Source organism: Lottia gigantea (genome assembly GCF_000327385.1).
Source record: "Lottia gigantea unplaced genomic scaffold LOTGIsca_41, whole genome shotgun sequence".
Lineage (NCBI taxonomy): Eukaryota > Metazoa > Mollusca > Gastropoda > Lottiidae > Lottia > Lottia gigantea.
Genome location: NW_008709421.1, coordinates 142,264 through 161,833, shown reverse-complemented (window position 1 = coordinate 161,833; position 19,570 = coordinate 142,264). Strand labels below are relative to the sequence as shown.

The window sequence follows — 19,570 nt, the reverse complement described above, 5'->3', positions numbered from 1 at the left end:
CTAATTTTGTAAGTAAGTGTAATTCAATGTAAAATATATTTTAAGTAAACACTTATATATTCAGATATTTATTTGTCATGTTAATATGCTTATAATTATGATATAGACTTTAAATCAGTCATTCTATAATTATTATGTAATTTTTGATATAAAGGATTGGGCAGTTACCCAAATCAAAGTTAACATCGTTTTGATTTATTTGTGTGAACTGTAATTATTTGATTAGGAAATTTTATCATCATTGTTATTTAGTTTTGTTTTCCTAATAGGTATAGTCAATTCTGCAGTGTTCCCAATAAGGTATTGATATTAGAAAGCTTTTCTGTTAAACAATGTTACCTTTGATTAACAGAAAAGCTTTCTAAGGCCACACCAAATGGATTGATTGGTCGACGGATTCGCCGCACCTAAATAATGCAAAAAAAAAATTTTTTTTTAAACAATAAGAAAAATCGCCGCTCGTCATTTTTCGTATCAAAATTCGTCGACAGAAAAATTTCATACGATCGGTTTTTTTTCGTGTCGGTTCGACGATAAAAAGATAATGATTAGACCTCTAAGCTGTTATAGTCCAAACGGCAAAATAGAGTCAGTGACAGCGCTATCTACCATGTTATTTTATGATGTTTCCTCTCATGTGGATTAACAAGTCAAATCGCCCACCCTAAACCTAGTCATGTTACAATCATAATATCACACGGCATTGCGACAAACGGTGGTCGGGTGCCAAATGTTACACAATGACTGACGGAGATGGAGATCACGGAAATTGCCGAATGCTTGACCGGTTGCATAACATATTTGAAATCAATCGAATCTGGCTACTTCAATTTTAATGCTTTAGAAATTCATTAATTTATCATCTGCTTTTAAAACATCAAATTTAAACAAACAAACAAAATTTCTGTCGTAACAAAGCAAGTAACCAAGTCGAATGAGTCTGGTAAATCGAATATGCTAAAATTTAGTTATCTCCCATATAAGTTGCACGTTCTTTTACTCACCTGAGCTTACTTGCGCCTGACCCGAGCCCGTTCTTTTACCGGATCAAAAAATGTTTTTCGTTTGAGAACTCAATGTATTACGGATGTTGCAGTTAGTCTAATATATTTTCATCGTAGAGAGTTTGACTAAGTTTGCAATATTAACTGTAGTTGAGCCAGGTATATAAAAGTTGCATATTCATTTGAGGAAAAACCTCGATTAGCCTTGAAAATATAATTGACTGGTTGTATATTTGTTTTGACGGTACCTATGTTTGACTATATTTTAATAACCATGACATTGTTTGTCTTTTTAAAGAAAATATCTATTTCAAATATCAAAATCTTCAAAACAAAAATATCTCCAGTATTACAAACCAGAATTTGCAGAATAAAAATAATTAAAAAAAATCGCTTGTATTTTGGCACAAAATAATCCGCAGAACAAAAATATTTTCCATAAACAATTAAAAAAAAAATCGCTCGCTCGCTCCATTTATATACGCCCACATGAAATGGGGGGCGTATATTGCCGTCACCTCTTTCCGTCGGTCGGTCGGTCCGTCCGTCCGTCCACAATTGCTCGTAAAAACTCTACAAGGCACAATTCTTGACAGATTTTGACGAAACTTGGTATGGTTGTTTGTTATCACCTAAGGATGAACCCTATTGAAAATCAGACGAATCGAAAAATTGAAAAATGTTTAGTATGAGTTATTGCCCTTGTTCTTGATAACGCGTTCAATTTTAGCTTGTCAACACTCTAGAAGGCACAATTCTTGATGGATTTTGACGAAACCTGGCATGAGTATTGGTTATCACCCATGGTTAAACCGTATTGAAAAATATTTGGTATGAGTTATCGCCCTTGGTCTTGAAAACGCGTTCAAATTTTAGCTTGTAAACACTCTAGAAGGGACAATTCTTTACGGATTTTAACGAAATTTGGCTTGAGTGTTGGTTATCACCCAAGGATGAACCCTATTGAAAATCAGAAGAATAAAAAAATATTGAGTATGAGTTATTGCCCTTAATCTTGAAAACGCGTTCAATTTTTAGCTTGTAAACACTATAGAAGTCACAATTCTTGACGGATTTTAACGAAATTTGGCTTGAGTGTTTATCACCCATGGATAAAGCCTATTGAAAATCAGAAAAATCGAAAAAAATTAGTATGAGTTATAGTCCTTGATCTTGAAAACTTGTTCTATTTGTAGCTCATAAAAACTCTAGAAGACATGATTCTTGCTGGATTTTGACAAAACTTGGTTTTATTATTCATTACTGCGCTAAAGATTGAATATTTGTCTTCTAGAGTTTTCACGAGCTAAAGATTTAACACGTTTTCAAGAACTAGGGCAATAACTCATACTCAATATTATTCAGTATCGCCCTAAAGAGTTCAAAAGAAGTGTATGACTGAAGGTTGAATATTTCATACTGATTGTTACTGTACTGCTAAATATTTATGTTCAAAATCAAAGCTGCCAGTGGGCGTATATTACCTTGCCGGGCAAGCTATCTTTTCAGCTGAAAATCTGTAGACCAATTGTTCCATTTGGTGTGGCCTTCAATGACCCCAAAGACACATTTCAAACATAACATCAGAATTGAATATTTTATGATTGAAATATTTATACACTTATCGGTAAGTAATACCCATATTTCACCTAGGATTGTTTTAGTTCTGATAGAACACGATCCCGTTTTTGGTCGATCGGCTGCATATTTAAGAAAATAGTCGGAAACCTGCGAAGACAATCGAGCACTACCTTTTACCTCCGAGTGTTGGGTATCGAAAAGTTTATCGGCTATTTTTTTTTTCCATTCTACTTGATCTGGAAAGATAGGAGAATAACGGCTGGGTGAATAAAACTATCTATGAAAGTTCTTCTGCAGATCTGCCGGTATTTAGGCATTTTCTGGCCAACCAGCGAAAGTCATTGATCAACAAACAGTGCTAGGGCTTTTTGCTAATATTGAACTTCGTACTGCTTAGGTACTACAGAAAAATGCTAAGGAGAGCGGACACCACGAACCAAGAGAAACTCTGCCAAAAAGAGGTACGTTTTTGTGAATTTTTACATTTTGAAAGTTTTACACCTGCTCGAAGCTGTACTATTTTTATTATTTACAGCTTTCGAGTTGAGTTCAAAGCTGTATTGTTTTTGTTATTTTTTTCATTCTTTTTATCATTTTTTTGTGATTGAGTACCTAGCAAAACCTGGGCTTTAGGTCAGACATTCCAGACCGTGGAATTAGTGAATTATTTTTCCAGGTTTAATGTTAATGTGACAATTTTGATTTTCCAGTCAAAAGGAGTGAATTCGTGGATTTCAATCCTCCAATCCAGATTCTTTGAGACTTTTTCTCGGAAGGTTACTATCTATACTCTTTAAGAGTATTTAAGAAAGTTTTTAAGAAAAAAAATTATTTGGGGATTTTTCCACCAGCCCTCAGCTATCAGGCTATTACGTATTCTCCAATTACTAAGTTTAATGAAGGAAGTTATGATAATAGTTGTATTTTATGACAATTATGTCTATGTTCCAGGTTTTGGTGATGACAGAAGGCTAGACTACGGCCAAAACCGTGGAAAATATGCCACTTTCTGCCCATGCCTCCAGAGATATTTTTTTAAGAGAAGCGGTCTTGGACTGGTTCAGGTTTACAGAAGAGTCAACGTCTGACCAGCAGCATGCCAACCATTTGGTCAGTTGGGCTTCATGTAAATAATGAAAATATTGTAAAAACTTGTATGTTATTATATGATTATTAAATTGTGAGCTGAAGATCATTTTTCTGCCAAGGAACCGACTCAGATGAACAGATTGTCCCGTTAGTTCTTTCCCTGTTGTTAGCAAGGTCATGCAACGCAGGCCCCCTTTTCCATTATGTAGAATACCTACTCGTTTTCAGTTTTGAAAAAACAATATGTGCAAGAATTGTTGAAATCAGTTGGTCTTGAGCATATTCAATGAAATCGCAAAACTTAAAGCCCCAGTCCCAAGTTGTCAAGCGCAGACCGACAATTTTATTATACGCTCACATTATAATGTGGTCGTATATTGTCGTCGCCCCTGTCCATCGGCGGTCCGTTCACAATTGGCTTGTGAACGCAATAGAGACAACAGTTTTTATCTGATTTGAATGAAATTTGGTGTGATCATTTATACTAATGAGATCTTGGACAACTTCGAATTTGACGATCTTTCGAAGAACGGATTTTGAGTTATTGCCCTTGACTTTATGAAAAACGCGTCAAACTTCGGTTGTGAACACAATAGAGACTACAGTTTTCATCCAATTTCAACGAATTTCAATGAAATTTGGTGTGAATATTTCTAATGATGAGATCTTGGACAAGTTCGAATTTGGCTATCTTTCGATGAACGGTTTAGGAGTTATTGCCCTTGAATTATGAAAAACGCGTCAAAAATTGTTTGTGAACACTATAAAGACTACAGATTTCATCCAATTTATATGAAATTTGGTTTTAATATTTACAATGATGAGATCTTAGTCAAGATTAATTTTGACAATATTTCGATCAACGGAATTTGGGTTATTGCCAATGACTTAGTAAAAACGTATCAAAATTTCTTGGAGGACAGTTTGTTAGAATTTTATTAAATAATGTGTGTTTGTTTAAATCAACAATATCTTGCACAAATTAGATTTTTGGTATGATTTGACACAGATAGGTTACCACCCTTGATATACTGAAAATGTATCAGGAAAGTGGGCGTATCTTGCTAGGCAACCACTTGTCTAATAACCCTTAGCCGTTAAATCGGCGACGAAACAACAATGTAATGCCGGACCATCTGTTACGTATCGGTAAGATATTAGAGAATAAGTAGTAAGAAGTTTTCAAATTTGGAGGCCACATCTCTGCAACCAGTGTTGGGCATCACAAGCACAATCTCCCTGTCTGGGAGAGAAAATAGCCCCACACACACAACCCGAGTTTATACACACAACTAAGAGTTTATATCTCTGATCAATCTTGATCATGGTCAACAGATCCATCGCAGATTATCGGAGAACATCGCAGAAGTGTCGTCTAATATTAAGCAGACCTTTGCCGAACCAGCGCCGTTGCAAATATTTTATGGGGCTGCTCCATAGTCTCTGCAATTTTGTCGCTATCCCATCTCAAAGCATCGCAGATACCTAACTCCAATTGGGACTGAAGCTTTAGATATTAAAATTGGTATAACAAATTTGGTATAATGTTACCAGAAAAGTTATGTTTTGGGTTACCGAGTCATTGTGCAGGACTTAATGAGTATCTATCAGTTCTATCTAGTTTGTCCAAACCACGTAAATATTACCTGGAGAGCGACCATTAAACAATGGGTCACGTTACGTTGGCATATGAATGGGCGAAACTTCTACAGTAACAATGGTATTGTCTATGTTGAGTAGGATTCAAGACGTCACTTTCTACTCTTGTGAGATTAAGCTTCTAGTTGCTTAGAAATTAAGCTGATATTACTTGCAAATTGTTTCTCAGTATTTCTGGATAAAGGACAGCCTTAGGTGGACTCTACGTGGAAACATGTATAGCTAATATTTCGTTGACTTCGTTCAATAGATGGAGATAATCAAGATCGACTACTTTAGGTGTTGTGATAAACTTGATTTAAGATTGAATGTTGAAGGGGTATGAGCATTTTTAAGTACAGTTTGTCCTAGATGGACCTCAGTATCCCCATTAATTTGCTTTAAGACTTACTTGATGTTGTCGGTTCGAGGATAGGCTGGATATGATGTATTTGGGCGCCTAAGTAAGAATGAATTTCGGTATCTGGAGTAGTCCTGGTTATTTGTTTCAGTTCTTTGGCCATTTCGTATATGTTAATACATGTCTGACATTGATCATTAATGAATTGAAGTGCAGTTTACGTCTACAGTGTTGACTAATAAAATGAAGTTTTACGTCTTATCTGTCTACATTATGAAGACGGGCATAAGTGATCGATGGCGGAGATTTTGCCAGGACAGCAGGTTTGTATACTTTCCGGATTCAAACGACAATTTTTTTTTAACCAAAGTTCAACATTTGCTTGCACTGAGGTTGATATATAATAAAATATATATTTGGTAGGAAACCTTGTCATTTCGGACTTAATCACCATTAGCAAAATGCGGCAAAGGATGAAGAGGATGGGTGTGATCAGGTAAATTGTGTTTGTCAATTGAGTCTCTAGGTTATGAATTAGCATTACTTTTAAAAACAATATTTTATTTACACGTTAATTGGATTGCGGAACAGACTAACGTCTCTTCCATTTAGTAAGATATCTATATTAATACGTTTTAATAGAAGTTTGTTAATTTATCATCATGGTATGGGTATCGCGTGTGCAGGGTGTTCCGAAACATGACGTAGAACTTTATTGACATTAAGATCACAACATGAAAGGCACAGAATATATCCTAAATACTATTACTTGGTCACGAGTGTTAAGTGAAAGTTTAAAGATGATAAAGAGAGGACAAAATTTTGATTTTCAAAAAAATGATTCCAATAACAGATGGTTGATGGTATAAATGAGTTATAAAAAATATTGCTACAATTATATTAAAATATATAATTTTTGGGAGAATATTAAGTAAATTTTGGTCTGATAGATAGGAAGGAGTGATATTATTCAAAATTGTGTTCATCATTACTGGTTTGTGCGGTCTCTGAATTCCCTGCAAGGTCGTAAATCATGTCACTTTCCAAAGAATTTGTTGACCGATATAGTCCCTGGTGCATCAAATTGAATATTTTCTAATTTTGTAGTTAGTTCTGCTGTGCACCCATCTCATATCGCGAAAATGAGGAAGAATGAAAGAGGCATAGATCGTATGGTGTAAAATTGTTTGATTTCAGATGATTCAGTCACAAATCTAAATGAGGTATTAGACAGCAGATATTGCTGCGGAATGGGATGTTGACAGAATTTCAATCGATTCTAATGGCGTTACCCAGTATAGCAGTAACACTACCGACTAACGAAATCCAATGTTTCTCAGATTATCATTTAATTAGATCATCACTTTAACATGATCTTTTGCCGCATCGGTTTCCTCCATACCATGAATATTTGTTTCAGTGGTCAGTGGCAACTAAATGCTTCCGAATGCTATTTGGTTGCAGGTTGCAAGAATAAGGTATTAGACAGCAGAATATATATTGCTATCGTAATGGGACGTTGACAGAATTTCAATCAATTATTATGACGTTACGCAGTTTAGCATCAACAGTACCGACTACCAAAATCCAATGTTTCTCAGATTATCATTTAGCGAGATCATTACTTTAAGATAGCTTGCCAGGCAAGGTAATATACAATTGCAGCTTTGATTTTGAATAAAAATATTTAGCAGTACAGTAACAATCACCAGTATGAAATATTCAACCTTCAGTCATACACTTCTTTGAACTCTTTAGGGCGATACTGAATAATACTGAGTATGAGTTATTGCCCTTGTTATTGAAAAAGTGTTCAATTTTTAGCTCATGAAAACTCTAGAATGCAAAATTCAATCTTCAGCACGGTACTAAATAATACAAGGGCAATAATTCATATAAACTATTTTTCGATTGTGACATGGGTGACAGCAAGATACACCCCACAAATACAGATTTGATACCCTCCCACACTCTCGTGAATATGCAGTTCTACTTATGCTACCATGCCGATTTCAATGCTATTGAACTTATTCCGTCTTCCTAAAAGAATATGTAGCAGGTTGAAAATGTAGACAGCAGATATATGGCTGGGGAATGGGAGGACGACAGAATTCCCATCGATTCGAATGGCGGTACACATTATAGCTGTAGCTCATGCAAAGAATCGAAACATCCACAGAGAGAGAAAATAGGACAACTGACACAACTTCATTATTTCAGAAATTTTGTACATATTTTGAATTTACAACAGTTTTAATAACATGTTTTGCTGTCACAGTTTACGCCCACATTAATATATCACTTGATGAACAGTTAATGATTTTTTCTTGTTGTGTATCAATTGTTATTGCACACACAACCCTAAAAATAGGTAACAACGTCTACGCATGTGAAATTTCACGTTCTGTTTAGTACAAAAATTTCATCCACACCAATTCGTCTTAAAACTGTTGTCTTTACACAAAATATAGATTTTGATTAAATATGAAGGTTTTATAACACATTCTCATACATCTTTCTGTTATAGCTTTCAAAATCAATTTTTTTACAGCCCATGATCCCACCAGTAGACTACATGGATGAACAGAAAAGTCGAAAAATTTGAAACATTGGTTCTAAGAAACACATTCGTAGCAGCGATGGTTTGGGAATTTATACCGGCATAGGTCGAGATTTTACCATTTGACACTCTACAAGGTTCAATTATTGACAGATTTTGACGAAACTTGGTGCGAATGTTTGTTATCACCCAAGGATTAACCTTATTGAAAATCATTAGTATTTAGTATGAATTATTGCCCTTGTTCGTTCAATTTTTAGCTCGTAAACACTACAGAAGGCACAATTTTGAAGACGGATTTTGACGAAACTTGGTGTGAGTTTTGGTTATCACCAAAGGATAAGCCTATTGGAAATCAGATGAATAATCGAAAAATATTTAGTATGAGTTATTGGTCTTTTTTTTAACGCAGTTAAGTTTTAGCTTGTTAACACTCTTCTGCACAAGTCTTGACAGATTTTGACGAAATTTAGTGAAATTGTTTATTATCTCCCATGAATGAACGCTATTGAAATTCAAAAAATGTTTTATAGGAGATGTCGACCTAGTACCTAAAAACACTTAAAGTCAGCTTTTGAAAAAAAAAATTGGTAATAATATTCAGTCTCGCACAAACAAGTTCAAAAGAAGTGATTGACTGAATGTTGAATAATTCATTCCGGTGATTGCAACTGTACTGCCAAATATTTTTTTTTCAAAATCAAAGCTGATGTGGGCTATCTTTTAAAAAAGCGTTCGATTTTTAGCTCTTAAACTTTCCAGAAGACATAATTCAGCCGATTTAGACGATACTTTGTGATTATTATTTTTTACAACCTAAGGATGGAACCTATCAAAAAGGAAAAAGGTGTGAATTCAGTATAGTATCTATTATGTACTGATTGATTTTAGTATACTATGAACAATATCTTAGAAGTTCTTACTTTTTGAAAATGCAATTATCATTTTCTGCTTATAGTCATGGTAGAATTTCTCTTGAAGGCTCTTATAGTGGGCACGAACTATCTTGCTTGCTCGATTGCTGGTTGTATTGAACGGGACAACAAGGGGTGCTATGCTTACATTATGGTGACTATTTAGTCCTATAGGTCTTGCTGTTTTCTAATTCTCAATCCAATGGGCTTCTCTAGATTGACGAAATTTGGTAGTTTACCTTCGAGCATGTCAATTTCTATGCGCTCAATTGGGATTGGGGTGAGATCGTCTATTGAATGGTCATCGAGGTTGAAATGATAAGAAACAGGCTTGTCTTTCTTTAATTTGATATCCGACTTGTGAGCATTAAAACAGTTCGTAAATTATTCTTAGTTTCTCCTACATATTGTTTGGGGCATTTCTTGCATTAAATTAAATATATTACATTCGAATGTTCTTTGAAATACACTTTAATATCCAGTTTATTTGTTTCTGCTATGGAATCTCCCTTAAAGATAGTGGTATCAAGAAAGTCTATACTTTCGTCACTCACGTTTTCGGTTAGTTTGATAGAGAATTCCCAAACCTGTTCGATAGAGCAAGTCCAAACCATAAAAATGTCATCCAAAAAGCGTCCGTAAAAAAGTGGGTCAAATGGACAGAGAGGCACTACCTCACGTTCCCAATCTGCCATGAAAAGGTCTGCGTACGAAGGGGCGTATCGTTTGCCCATAGCTGTCCCTGAAGTTTGTAAATATGTTTTACCATTAAATGTGAAATCATTTCGACTGAGACAAATCTCTAAAAGCTGTAGAGTTGCATCGTCGGGTCTGTTCGGAACTATTCGGCCTTGTATAACATCTATTGACTATTTTCTTTATTTCAGTGGCTTTTTGTCAGTTAACTGATGCAGCGACAGTTCCTAAATATTTATGGCCATTAAGTGGACAGACAAACGGCTTTGAAGTTGTGCACAGTCAAGATGGTATTAGTCCAAATTTAACAGATTGTCCGCCTGTTGGACCTGGTCATCCGACTCTAGGATATACATCCTTATATTTTGATGGAACTCAGTATGTAGATGTTGCGATACCAAGTGACCCAACTATCAAAGATTCAGTTTTTACAGCATTTATCAAGTCCGACAACGGTAATGGATTTATATTTCATTACCGTGCTGATGATCAAAACACTGGTGATTTTATCAATAATATGTATGTGCAACTAACGTCGGGGAATGTCTTTGCTAAGATGGATGTAACTACATCTGGCGTTACGTCTAAAGACATACCAAGAAGCGGGCAGGGGCCGTATAGTATTGTTACAGACCAATGGACGATGATAGCATTTTTAAATAATTTCAATGCTAGTGTGGTATCTTTATACATTGATGTTCTACGAGAAAATAGCAGTTATCCCACATACAAATTTCCTTTACAAACTCCTGGAGTACTTCGATTTGGTGGCGGTCAGAGCCCCGCACCATTATATGGATTCACGGGATTTATTACAGGCGCTGCTTTATATAATACAGCTTCAGATATGAACGTGATGGATCTTCTTCAGAATGTAAATTCGAATAAGTGGCCATCGACCCCACCAGGTAAGTTTAATTTGATAATCAATATAATCATTAAGTAATAAAATACCACAATGATTGAATGACAAATACTGACCTAAAATAGAATAATTAAACCAATACATAATTCTATTTTTTTTTTATTCCTAACCAAAATTTCCTATAACAATATTAATATTTTTCACAAATACAACTCGGAAGTTTTTTCATAGGATCAAAGTTAGATCTGAATAAATCAAGATGAACACGAAAAATTGATTACTATATTCGGCCGTATTAAAATGTTTCCAATAGCGACTGGAAGTTATTTGAAGTACCAGATAAGAATAATTAAATATAATATGGTCCAATTCATAATAATCTTCAAGTCTTTTGAAGGCACCGGAACTGAAAAAGGGAACAGTGCAACGACTAAATGTATATGATATTTAAGGTTAAAGAGCGGTAGACTAATATGTCCACTCGTTCTAACGGACAGCCTGCTTGATAAGAGACAGGTTTCGCCTTTTTATTGACATTACATACTTTACATGCCTTAACATATAGCTCATAATCATGCGATATCTGGCGCCTACCAACTAGCTACATCAGCTGCTGGAGTTTTGTATTTTGTCCAAAATGCCCCACTGACAGGCAGAAATGAGATAGACGCAAGACTTCTTGCTGAAGGGAGCTAAGAACCATAACCAGATTTCTAGAAAGAGTAAGAGAGACATACTTGTAAAAAAGAATGTCTTATATACAAGTTGACTCTTGTTCTGATAAAAGTAGTTAAAGGCAGGGCTCATCAACGCCAGTTCATTGGGAGAAATTGTTGATCCTGAGCTTATCAAATTATATCTTAAGCCAAATATCCCGTCCATTCATTGTAGCAACTACACACAGCTAGATCATCGAATATTCTGGAGAGCCCATCAGCATGTTTATTTCCAGCTCTATGCTTAATCTTGAAATCGTATTGGGATAACCACCTAGCCAGTTGACCGTCCACAATTTTGAAATTCAGTAACCGTGATAAACTGCCATGATCAGTGCGTATAACAAAAGAGTTACCAAGAAAGTAATTTCGATATTGTCTTGTTAACATGACAACGGCTAACAATTCTTTTCGAGTGGTACAATAGCGACGTAGGATACTTGTCAAAAGTTAACTTCCATAACTAATTGGTTTCTTCTTTTCCTTCTGTATGTAGAGTAGATTTTCATAACGCTCTACCGGAAGGGTCTGTGTCCAATATGAATTGGTCAGCAGCATTAACATAACGTAATACCACAGGATTCACGAGAGCTGACTTAAGAAGCTCCAATGATTTTATATTATCCGTTGACCAATTGAATATCTACTTTCTTTCCAACAAGATCATACAGAGGACATGCTAACTTTGCAAAAGATGGAATATGCTGTCGATGTCGATTAGCAAACCTAAGGAAAGGCTGTAGTTCCTTCGTGGATACTGGAACAGGCCATTTCATAATTGTGTTCTTATTGTCCGGGTTTACAGCAACACCATCTAGACCTATCCTCTTTCCAAGGACCGTCTTCATTAGCCCACAAGGTGCAGAAGAGTAGGACGTAAAACTCCATTCATTTCATTTTCATTTCTTTCCAAGGAAATTAACTAAATAATGGACTGTCTTCATTAGCCCACATGGTGCAAGTAGGACGTAAAACTGCATTCATTTCATTTCATTTATAAATAATGGACATTTCTTCAGGTTCAATTTCAGATTGTTAACTTTAAACCTTTCGAAAATTGTGGTTAAATTTCCTAAATAGTTTTGAAACGATGAACCAATCACGATAACATCGGACAAGCCCCTTCAGTACAAGTTGCATGACTGGCTGGAAGGTAACTGGGGCATTACAGAATCCAAAAGTCTAAATTCATACAACCAATTTCGTAAATCTACTACAAGAACGTATCATCTGAGACAATCGTAGATCAGTAAAACCGAAATGGATTGTACCTATGTAGTAATCTTGTCTCTTTAAACGTTTCTATGACAGGGTCACATTACTTCCCGTAGTCCAGAAAGGCGCGTTTTAGGGGAATATATTTATGAACGTATTAAGCCGATATGCTCCGATGATGACCTCATCGGAAGGTTTACTTGAGCTATACATCAGAATTAACGGTCGGGCATTGGTGGGTATTTTCCTCTGTTCTGATCTGCAATTAGGTCAAATATAACCGGGGCGCGGTAATTAGGTCACAGGAAATTCGGTCACCGGAACTTTGGTCACAGTAAAAAGGTCACACGGTAATTTGGTCACAATAATAAGGTCACAAGGTAATTTGGTCACAGTAATAAGGTCACATGGTAATTTGGTCACAGTAATAAGGTCACATGGTAATTTGGTCACAGTAATAAGGTCACATGGTAATTTGGTCACAGTAAAAAAGTCACACGGTAATTTGGTCACAGTAAAAGGGTCACATGGTAATTTGGTCACAGTAATACGGTCACACGGTAATTTGGTCGCAGTAATATGGTCACACAGTGATCTGGTCAAGGCAAAACTAGTAAAATGAAATTACTGGTAACTGGTGTAGTGATATTTATTTCATAATATAGTATTCTGCTTGCCCTCTGCCAGAGATGGATGGACCTTGTGGGGCCCTGAACGGTCGAACAGTATTTGTTCAATCTGTCAATCTGCAGCTCTAGAGTTATTGCTGATACAACCCGCCACCGGTCTGCCTGTTAAGCTTACAAGCCATGCCACCGTTTAACTTTTGCCGACTCTCGCCATTCCAAATTACAGAATTCTCACTCACTGAATGCAGCCTGTGAAATCATTCAGTATTGACTTCAGCAGTGAAGTTGATTTAATATGTATTTTATATATAATCTCCACTACTCATAAATTTCCGTGCCTGTACCAATAACGTGAGCGTTTCAAAGCAGATTATTTTCGATTTTCGGGTGGGGGTAGGGTGAGATGCTTCGGACGTATCTCACGTATCTGAAGGGCGCCCATCTCACCCTACCCGAAAATTGAAAAACGCTCAGGTCATTGGGACAGGCGTGGAAATTTACGAGCAACGGTGCTAATATATACGAGCGGACGCCCACAAATCTCATCGCGGATTGAAACGGCTTGGTAGCACCTTTCAAGATTGAAATGGCTTGGTAGGCAAATTGATCTAAAGACTAGTTCATTAAACAATCGAGACAATGCCACTATAAATTTAGGTCACATAGGCCTAACCGTTTATTATTTCAGTCTCAAACGCCACTTGATCGATGAGGACCAGAAAAACAATTCTGCGGAAATATGAATTCCACATTCAGTGGTAAATTCGAAAACGTAGTCAAGATTGCAGCCTGTGTGATGAAAACGTGCTTTTCAATTTGCGAATATCAAGTCTCAAATGTCTTGTCGGACTGTGTCGGAGTGTCGGAGGATTCATGACACCGCATCTGGACAGAGCAATTAGTCCAAAGAATCCCCATGGGACGAAGAGACGAACACAATGACTTTTTAAGGTCATTGGAGGTCAAGGTCAAAGTCACGAACCTACTTAAGTTGTGACATTGCCCGTCCTCCACCATTTATTGAATCTAGTTATCAACTACAAGCGGTTGATGTGAATAAGATGACCAACACCACTGAAAATGGGTAATTTTACTGTGACCAAATTACTATGTGACAGTATTACTGTGACCAAATTACCGTGTGACTTTTTTACTGTGACAAAATTACCATGTGACCTTCTTACTGTGACCAAAATACCATGTGACCTTTTTACTGCGACCAAATTGCCGTGTGACCCTTTTACTGTGACCGAATTACCGTGTGATCTTATTACTGTGACCAAATTACCATGTGACAGTATTACTGTGACCAAATTACCGAGTGACTTTTTTACTGTGACAAAATTACCGTGTGACCTTTTTACTGTGACCAAATTACTGTGTGACCTTATTACTGTGACCAAATTACCGTGTGACCTTTTTACTGTGACCAAATATCCGGTGACCGATTTACCTGTGACCTAATTACCTACATTGGCTATGAACAAGGTTATAATTGAAATTCTGTATTTGTGAATTGCAACCATCACCTATTGTTTATAGACACGGGGAATTTGCGGACTCTAATAATGGGCATGCCTATTTTACTTGCTCGGTTGTTAGTGGTATTAAACGGGACGACAATATTCTGTCCTATCGAGTCTTTGTATTTGGCTTCCCTACCTTGACGAAACTTCTGGCAGGTCAATTACTATGCACTCAAAGGGGATAGCATAAGATCGTCTGATGATTGGTCGTTCAAGTTGATCTGATTAGAAACAGTTTTGATTTTCTTTAATTCCTTTGATTTGATTTATGAGTACGTAAATTATTTTTAGATTCTCCTACATATTCTTTGGGACATTAATTTCTTACATGAAAACTAAATTCGAGGTTTCACATGTTAAATGCTCTTGAACAGGATACTTTTTCTTAGTACAATTACACATGAAAAAGTGAGTTCTGATTTAAAGGGACACGTTTTACAACTATTTGCCTGACAAATGGCACCAACATAGAATCTGTTTTAGCTATCTCCGCTAAGGTGGAATATTTAGAGTACCAAGCTCTTTTAGTTAAAGAAAACGTTCGTACAGACTATAAAATCGGTTGATCTGGTGCAAATTCGGTGCAATCGTAAAACCTGTGATTTAATTATATATGAGAAAAGGTATGCTTTGAGTGAAATAGGCTCTGGAGCAGTATCAAGTTTCCTTAAAATATACCTATTACGTTTATTCGTTTCTGCCATGGAGTCTTTTGAAAACAGTGGTTTCTAACAAATCTATGCCCTTATGACTAACGTTGGCAGAATTTTCAAAACTGCTTGATCGATTATGTCCAAACCATGAAAATATCACCAGGTAAACTATCATAAAACAATGGTTCAAATGGGCAAAAGAAGGGAGCGAAACACTTGCCATACTACCAAATAATCTTACGAGGTGGATGAGGTTGATTTGTCGTACGCATCTAGGAAAAACTTTACATTCCCAGCTGTTGTCCAAAAGCTTTGATCTCCGTGGCGTATCTACGATTGCAAAACAGAACGATGTAATGAGAATTTAAATAAATGGTTCTCGCGAACTTTCTTAAGTGCGACAAGAACAGATTATGAGATAACAGACAAACCGAGATGTTTATATGGTGACTCAAATTGGTGAATAATTTTTCACATCACGTGATTTTTTAGCTACTCCTTTGGTTAAATCATTGAGTATTAATAACTTGTGAAGTTTGTTTTTATCTCCAACCCAATCAATTTAGTTCTTTATGCCGTCATTCTGTCTTGACGTAGACGGGATATCTGTGCTCTGATGAATGGAAGTTGCGTTCTTCTACTCTTTTATCGTGGCATTTACTAGTTCCTCGCTCGAGTTGCGAAATGAGTGGAAATTGATAGTCGTTTCTTTTACAGTGCAACACAGAATTTCGATTTCTTTTCGCTCGAGAGTTAAAACGAATCTCCTCCTCTTTCATGTCCCTTCGGGATAGGGATAATGAATTGTGCTCGAATTAATCAATTTCCCTTGAAGAATGACGTCGACTTGAGACCACATAGATTTTAAAATGAGATTAACCGTGCGCATACGTCCTTTCACTAAAGATTTCCCACCAGTGTGCGTTATTTTGCATTTCAAGTATAACGTATTCCAGACCGTTTTGTCCGCTTACGTGAAATTCGATTGAGGAATTTCCAGAAATCTGAAACAAAGGACGAACTTCATGTACGTAACATTTGTACATTGCCTTTTAAGTTGCAGGTAAAGTAAATAAATTGAACCCCTCGGGTTGAATCTGAAATATTGTTTGTATCTTATTGTCTGCCTACTAGATGGAAGCGTAATGACTGACGAATGAAGGAGCTGGATCTTCTCTTCTTCTTCATTACTCCAAGCGGATGTTTCGGGGCGGTATTAACGATTTTTCTCTATTTCCGATTTTGCTTGCTCGACAGATTGTTCATTCGGACTAACGCAGGTGAGGGGAGGAATATTTTTCGATTCATCTGGAAATTTGGTAGTTGAATCTAATTTTGGGTCCTTACAGCTTTTAACTACATCCTTGTAGAATTGATTCCAGCGGTCGTTATTTGGAACGTAAATGGAAGTCATTATGATTCTTTTCAACGTTGGTTCACCTGTAAAGTGATCGAGACGATATCTTTGAGAAAAGCGGTCGGTAATATACATTTTGATTTCATTGACTTCAGATTGGAACAACCTCGTGTCAAAGAAAAAAGGGATGCCAAATACAGCGTTCAATTTCCCGTCGGAAGATTTGATTAGCTTTCTCGGTAAAGGCTTACGTCTTACTTCCGTCGCTGTTTAACACCAACCACTCTTTACGCATTGTTTACGCAATGTCGCTTTTCTTGATTCAGGAATTGATATTTTTTTTTAGGAAAACCCCTCCAACTAGTGTATAACATTTGCTCGCGTTGAACTCGTTACATCTCGGCTTCGTAGAAAGATTCCTTTATCTCTTCTCCCAACAAATCACGCAGGTTATATTACGACTGGCCGCCGGTATCTTTTCTGTTTACGATCTCGAATACTTTCTCCGACCATTTTTGATGGTATCGCTTTTGAAATTCACACAAGGTCCTTAAGATAGCATGATGCTTAGGATTATTAAGTTGGTCATTCATACTTGCAATTTTTTTCAGTATTTCTGGATATATGGCAGCGTTGGGTGGTTTCCATGTTGATTTGGGAATAATCATAGTCCTAGCATCACGTGGATGGTGGTTTGGAAATAAATATGTGCAGCTAAGATTACGTTGGAATCGTTCAATAGACGATAGATATCAAAATTGGCTACTTATGGTGTCGGGATAAACTTTTGTCCACAGTCTAAGATTGAATGTTAAAGGGGAGTGAGAATTTTATGGCTCAAGTTTACTACCGTTTGTCCTTGTGGGGGCCTCTCGTTATTTTTATCCCCAATAATTAGTTTAAAGACTTACGCGTTGTTTGAAATTGACTTTTCCAAAACAAATGCTGTTTGCTGTATTTGAAGAACAGTGAAGGTTGTCAACTGGTTCGAATTCTTCTTGGTAAGTTGGTAGGATTGTAGCGTCTTCGTAATTCTTTTGGAGATGGATATACAGGTAAATATGATATATGCGTTAGGGAAAGACTGTTCAACTGTTGGGATCAGTTTCCGGGCTTGGTTGTAGCTGGTTTTTGGTAATTCGTCACGATTGTTGAGGCCATCACTGTAGCTGGTTTAGAATCATGGTCGTAGCTTTCGATGGACTGGATGTGATGGATTTTGACACCAGTGTACGAATGGATTTCGGTATCTTAAGTAGTCTTGGTTATTTGATTGAGGTTTGGCTATCCAATGATAAAGGTAATAAGGGTTAACAAACTACATAATCTCATGAATTTGTTCTCTGGTTCACTTTTTCTGTATAAAGTATTAGACATCTGTAGTTTGAGTTCTGATTAAGATATCAAAAATTCCAACGGTTATATAAATTGCGAATTTGCAGCTTTATAAGGGTGTAAACAGATTTAAATGGTTAAAAAATTACGTAATCAGATTATTTTCTTCTCTAGCTCTAGCTCGACATCAAGGTGTGAAAGTTCAAATTAAACAGTTTGTTATCAATGTTGTATAACACTCTTAACAACCTGTAAATCATTTTGACACGTTAGGATTTAAAGAGATCAAACCATAAAATTGTTATTTATAGGTTATAAATTTATCCAAATTTTAAGATTTGAATTTTTATAGCAAACCATCCATGTCACATATCGTTAAAGAGTTATTAAGGAGGAATTACGAATGCATTCTTATAATGTATAACACATTAATATGGGATAATGGCATTCCGTAAAGCGTTTGAAAGAAACCCGGGCCCAAACAGACCCGATGAATAAAATCTACAGCTCCCGGAGATTTGCCTGAGCTACAATGATTTTACATTGAACGGTAAAACATGTCTGCAAACTTCGGGGACTGCTATGGACAAGCGTTTGACCCATTCATACGCAAACCTTAGTAGTGTATGAGCTTATAGATTGGTCGCATGAGGATTCCCCATTCAATTTCATTTCATGGGGAAAATGCGACCAATATATAAGCTCCCAAAAAAGACCTAAATTCCCTACATTTCATAAATTCTTACAGCAAAACATCCTACATTTCATAAAATTCTTACATCCTACATTTCATAAATTCTTACATTAAAAAAGACCTAAACACCCTATACACCAAAAAACACCTTCAATCAATTTCCTACATTCCATCAAAAAAAAAAAGCATATTAAAAATATCCTTATATAAAAATAACATAACATTTTTAATAGCCTCGTTTTAAATAATGTTATATTTAATGTTATATGGTGGTAGAATTACCTTCGAAATAAATTCATTATCGAATTTGTTGCTTCTTTCCGATGCTTATTTCAGATGCGATTTCAATATTAAAGATGGAACTCAGAATCAAGTTCCACAAACTAATACAACGTTAGAAAACAATTTCTTTCCATCTTTATTTAGCGAGATGGGTTTGGAAGCTGGTTCATATCCGATAGAAACAATCAAACATCCTGGGGAATTCGACACAATGTTGAAAACAGTTTTATATCCTAAAGATTTTGATTCAGTCTCGGGTTGGATACCCGATGTTGGCGATGGAAGTGTCTTAAAAGAACCGGTAAGAAATGTTGCAAGTGATGCTGATTTAGATAGAGTGAGAGTTGTTGCTCGAAACACAATAGAAAGAGTAGCACGAGCAGCTAATCATGGATTTGAAAAACGAGTACTTCAGTATAATAATATTGTTGAGAATAATAGGTGGGGTAATTACG

The 19,570-nt window shown here is 36.2% G+C and overlaps 2 protein-coding genes across 2 annotated transcripts in view; both read left to right on the top strand.

Moving 5' to 3' along the window:
* Window positions 1–9,055: 9,055 nt before the first annotated feature.
* On the top strand, window positions 9,056–17,168 carry LOTGIDRAFT_163660 (hypothetical protein; the record flags this gene model as incomplete). The annotated part of the gene is made up of 4 exons (XM_009060187.1): window positions 9,056–9,080; window positions 10,035–10,751; window positions 16,404–16,510; window positions 17,151–17,168. The coding sequence occupies 4 exons, from the start codon at window positions 9,056–9,058 to the stop codon at window positions 17,166–17,168; spliced, it is 867 nt and encodes a 288-aa protein (XP_009058435.1).
* A 2,095-nt stretch (window positions 17,169–19,263) lies between these two features.
* LOTGIDRAFT_163659 (hypothetical protein) overlaps window positions 19,264–19,570 on the top strand; it is a gene marked incomplete at both ends in the record, with an annotated part of 1,949 nt that continues 1,642 nt past the window's right edge. Inside the window, one exon of the mRNA XM_009060186.1 lies at window positions 19,264–19,556. Within this exon, the coding sequence (XP_009058434.1) occupies window positions 19,264–19,556 (293 nt within the window). The remainder of the gene's footprint in view (window positions 19,557–19,570) is intronic.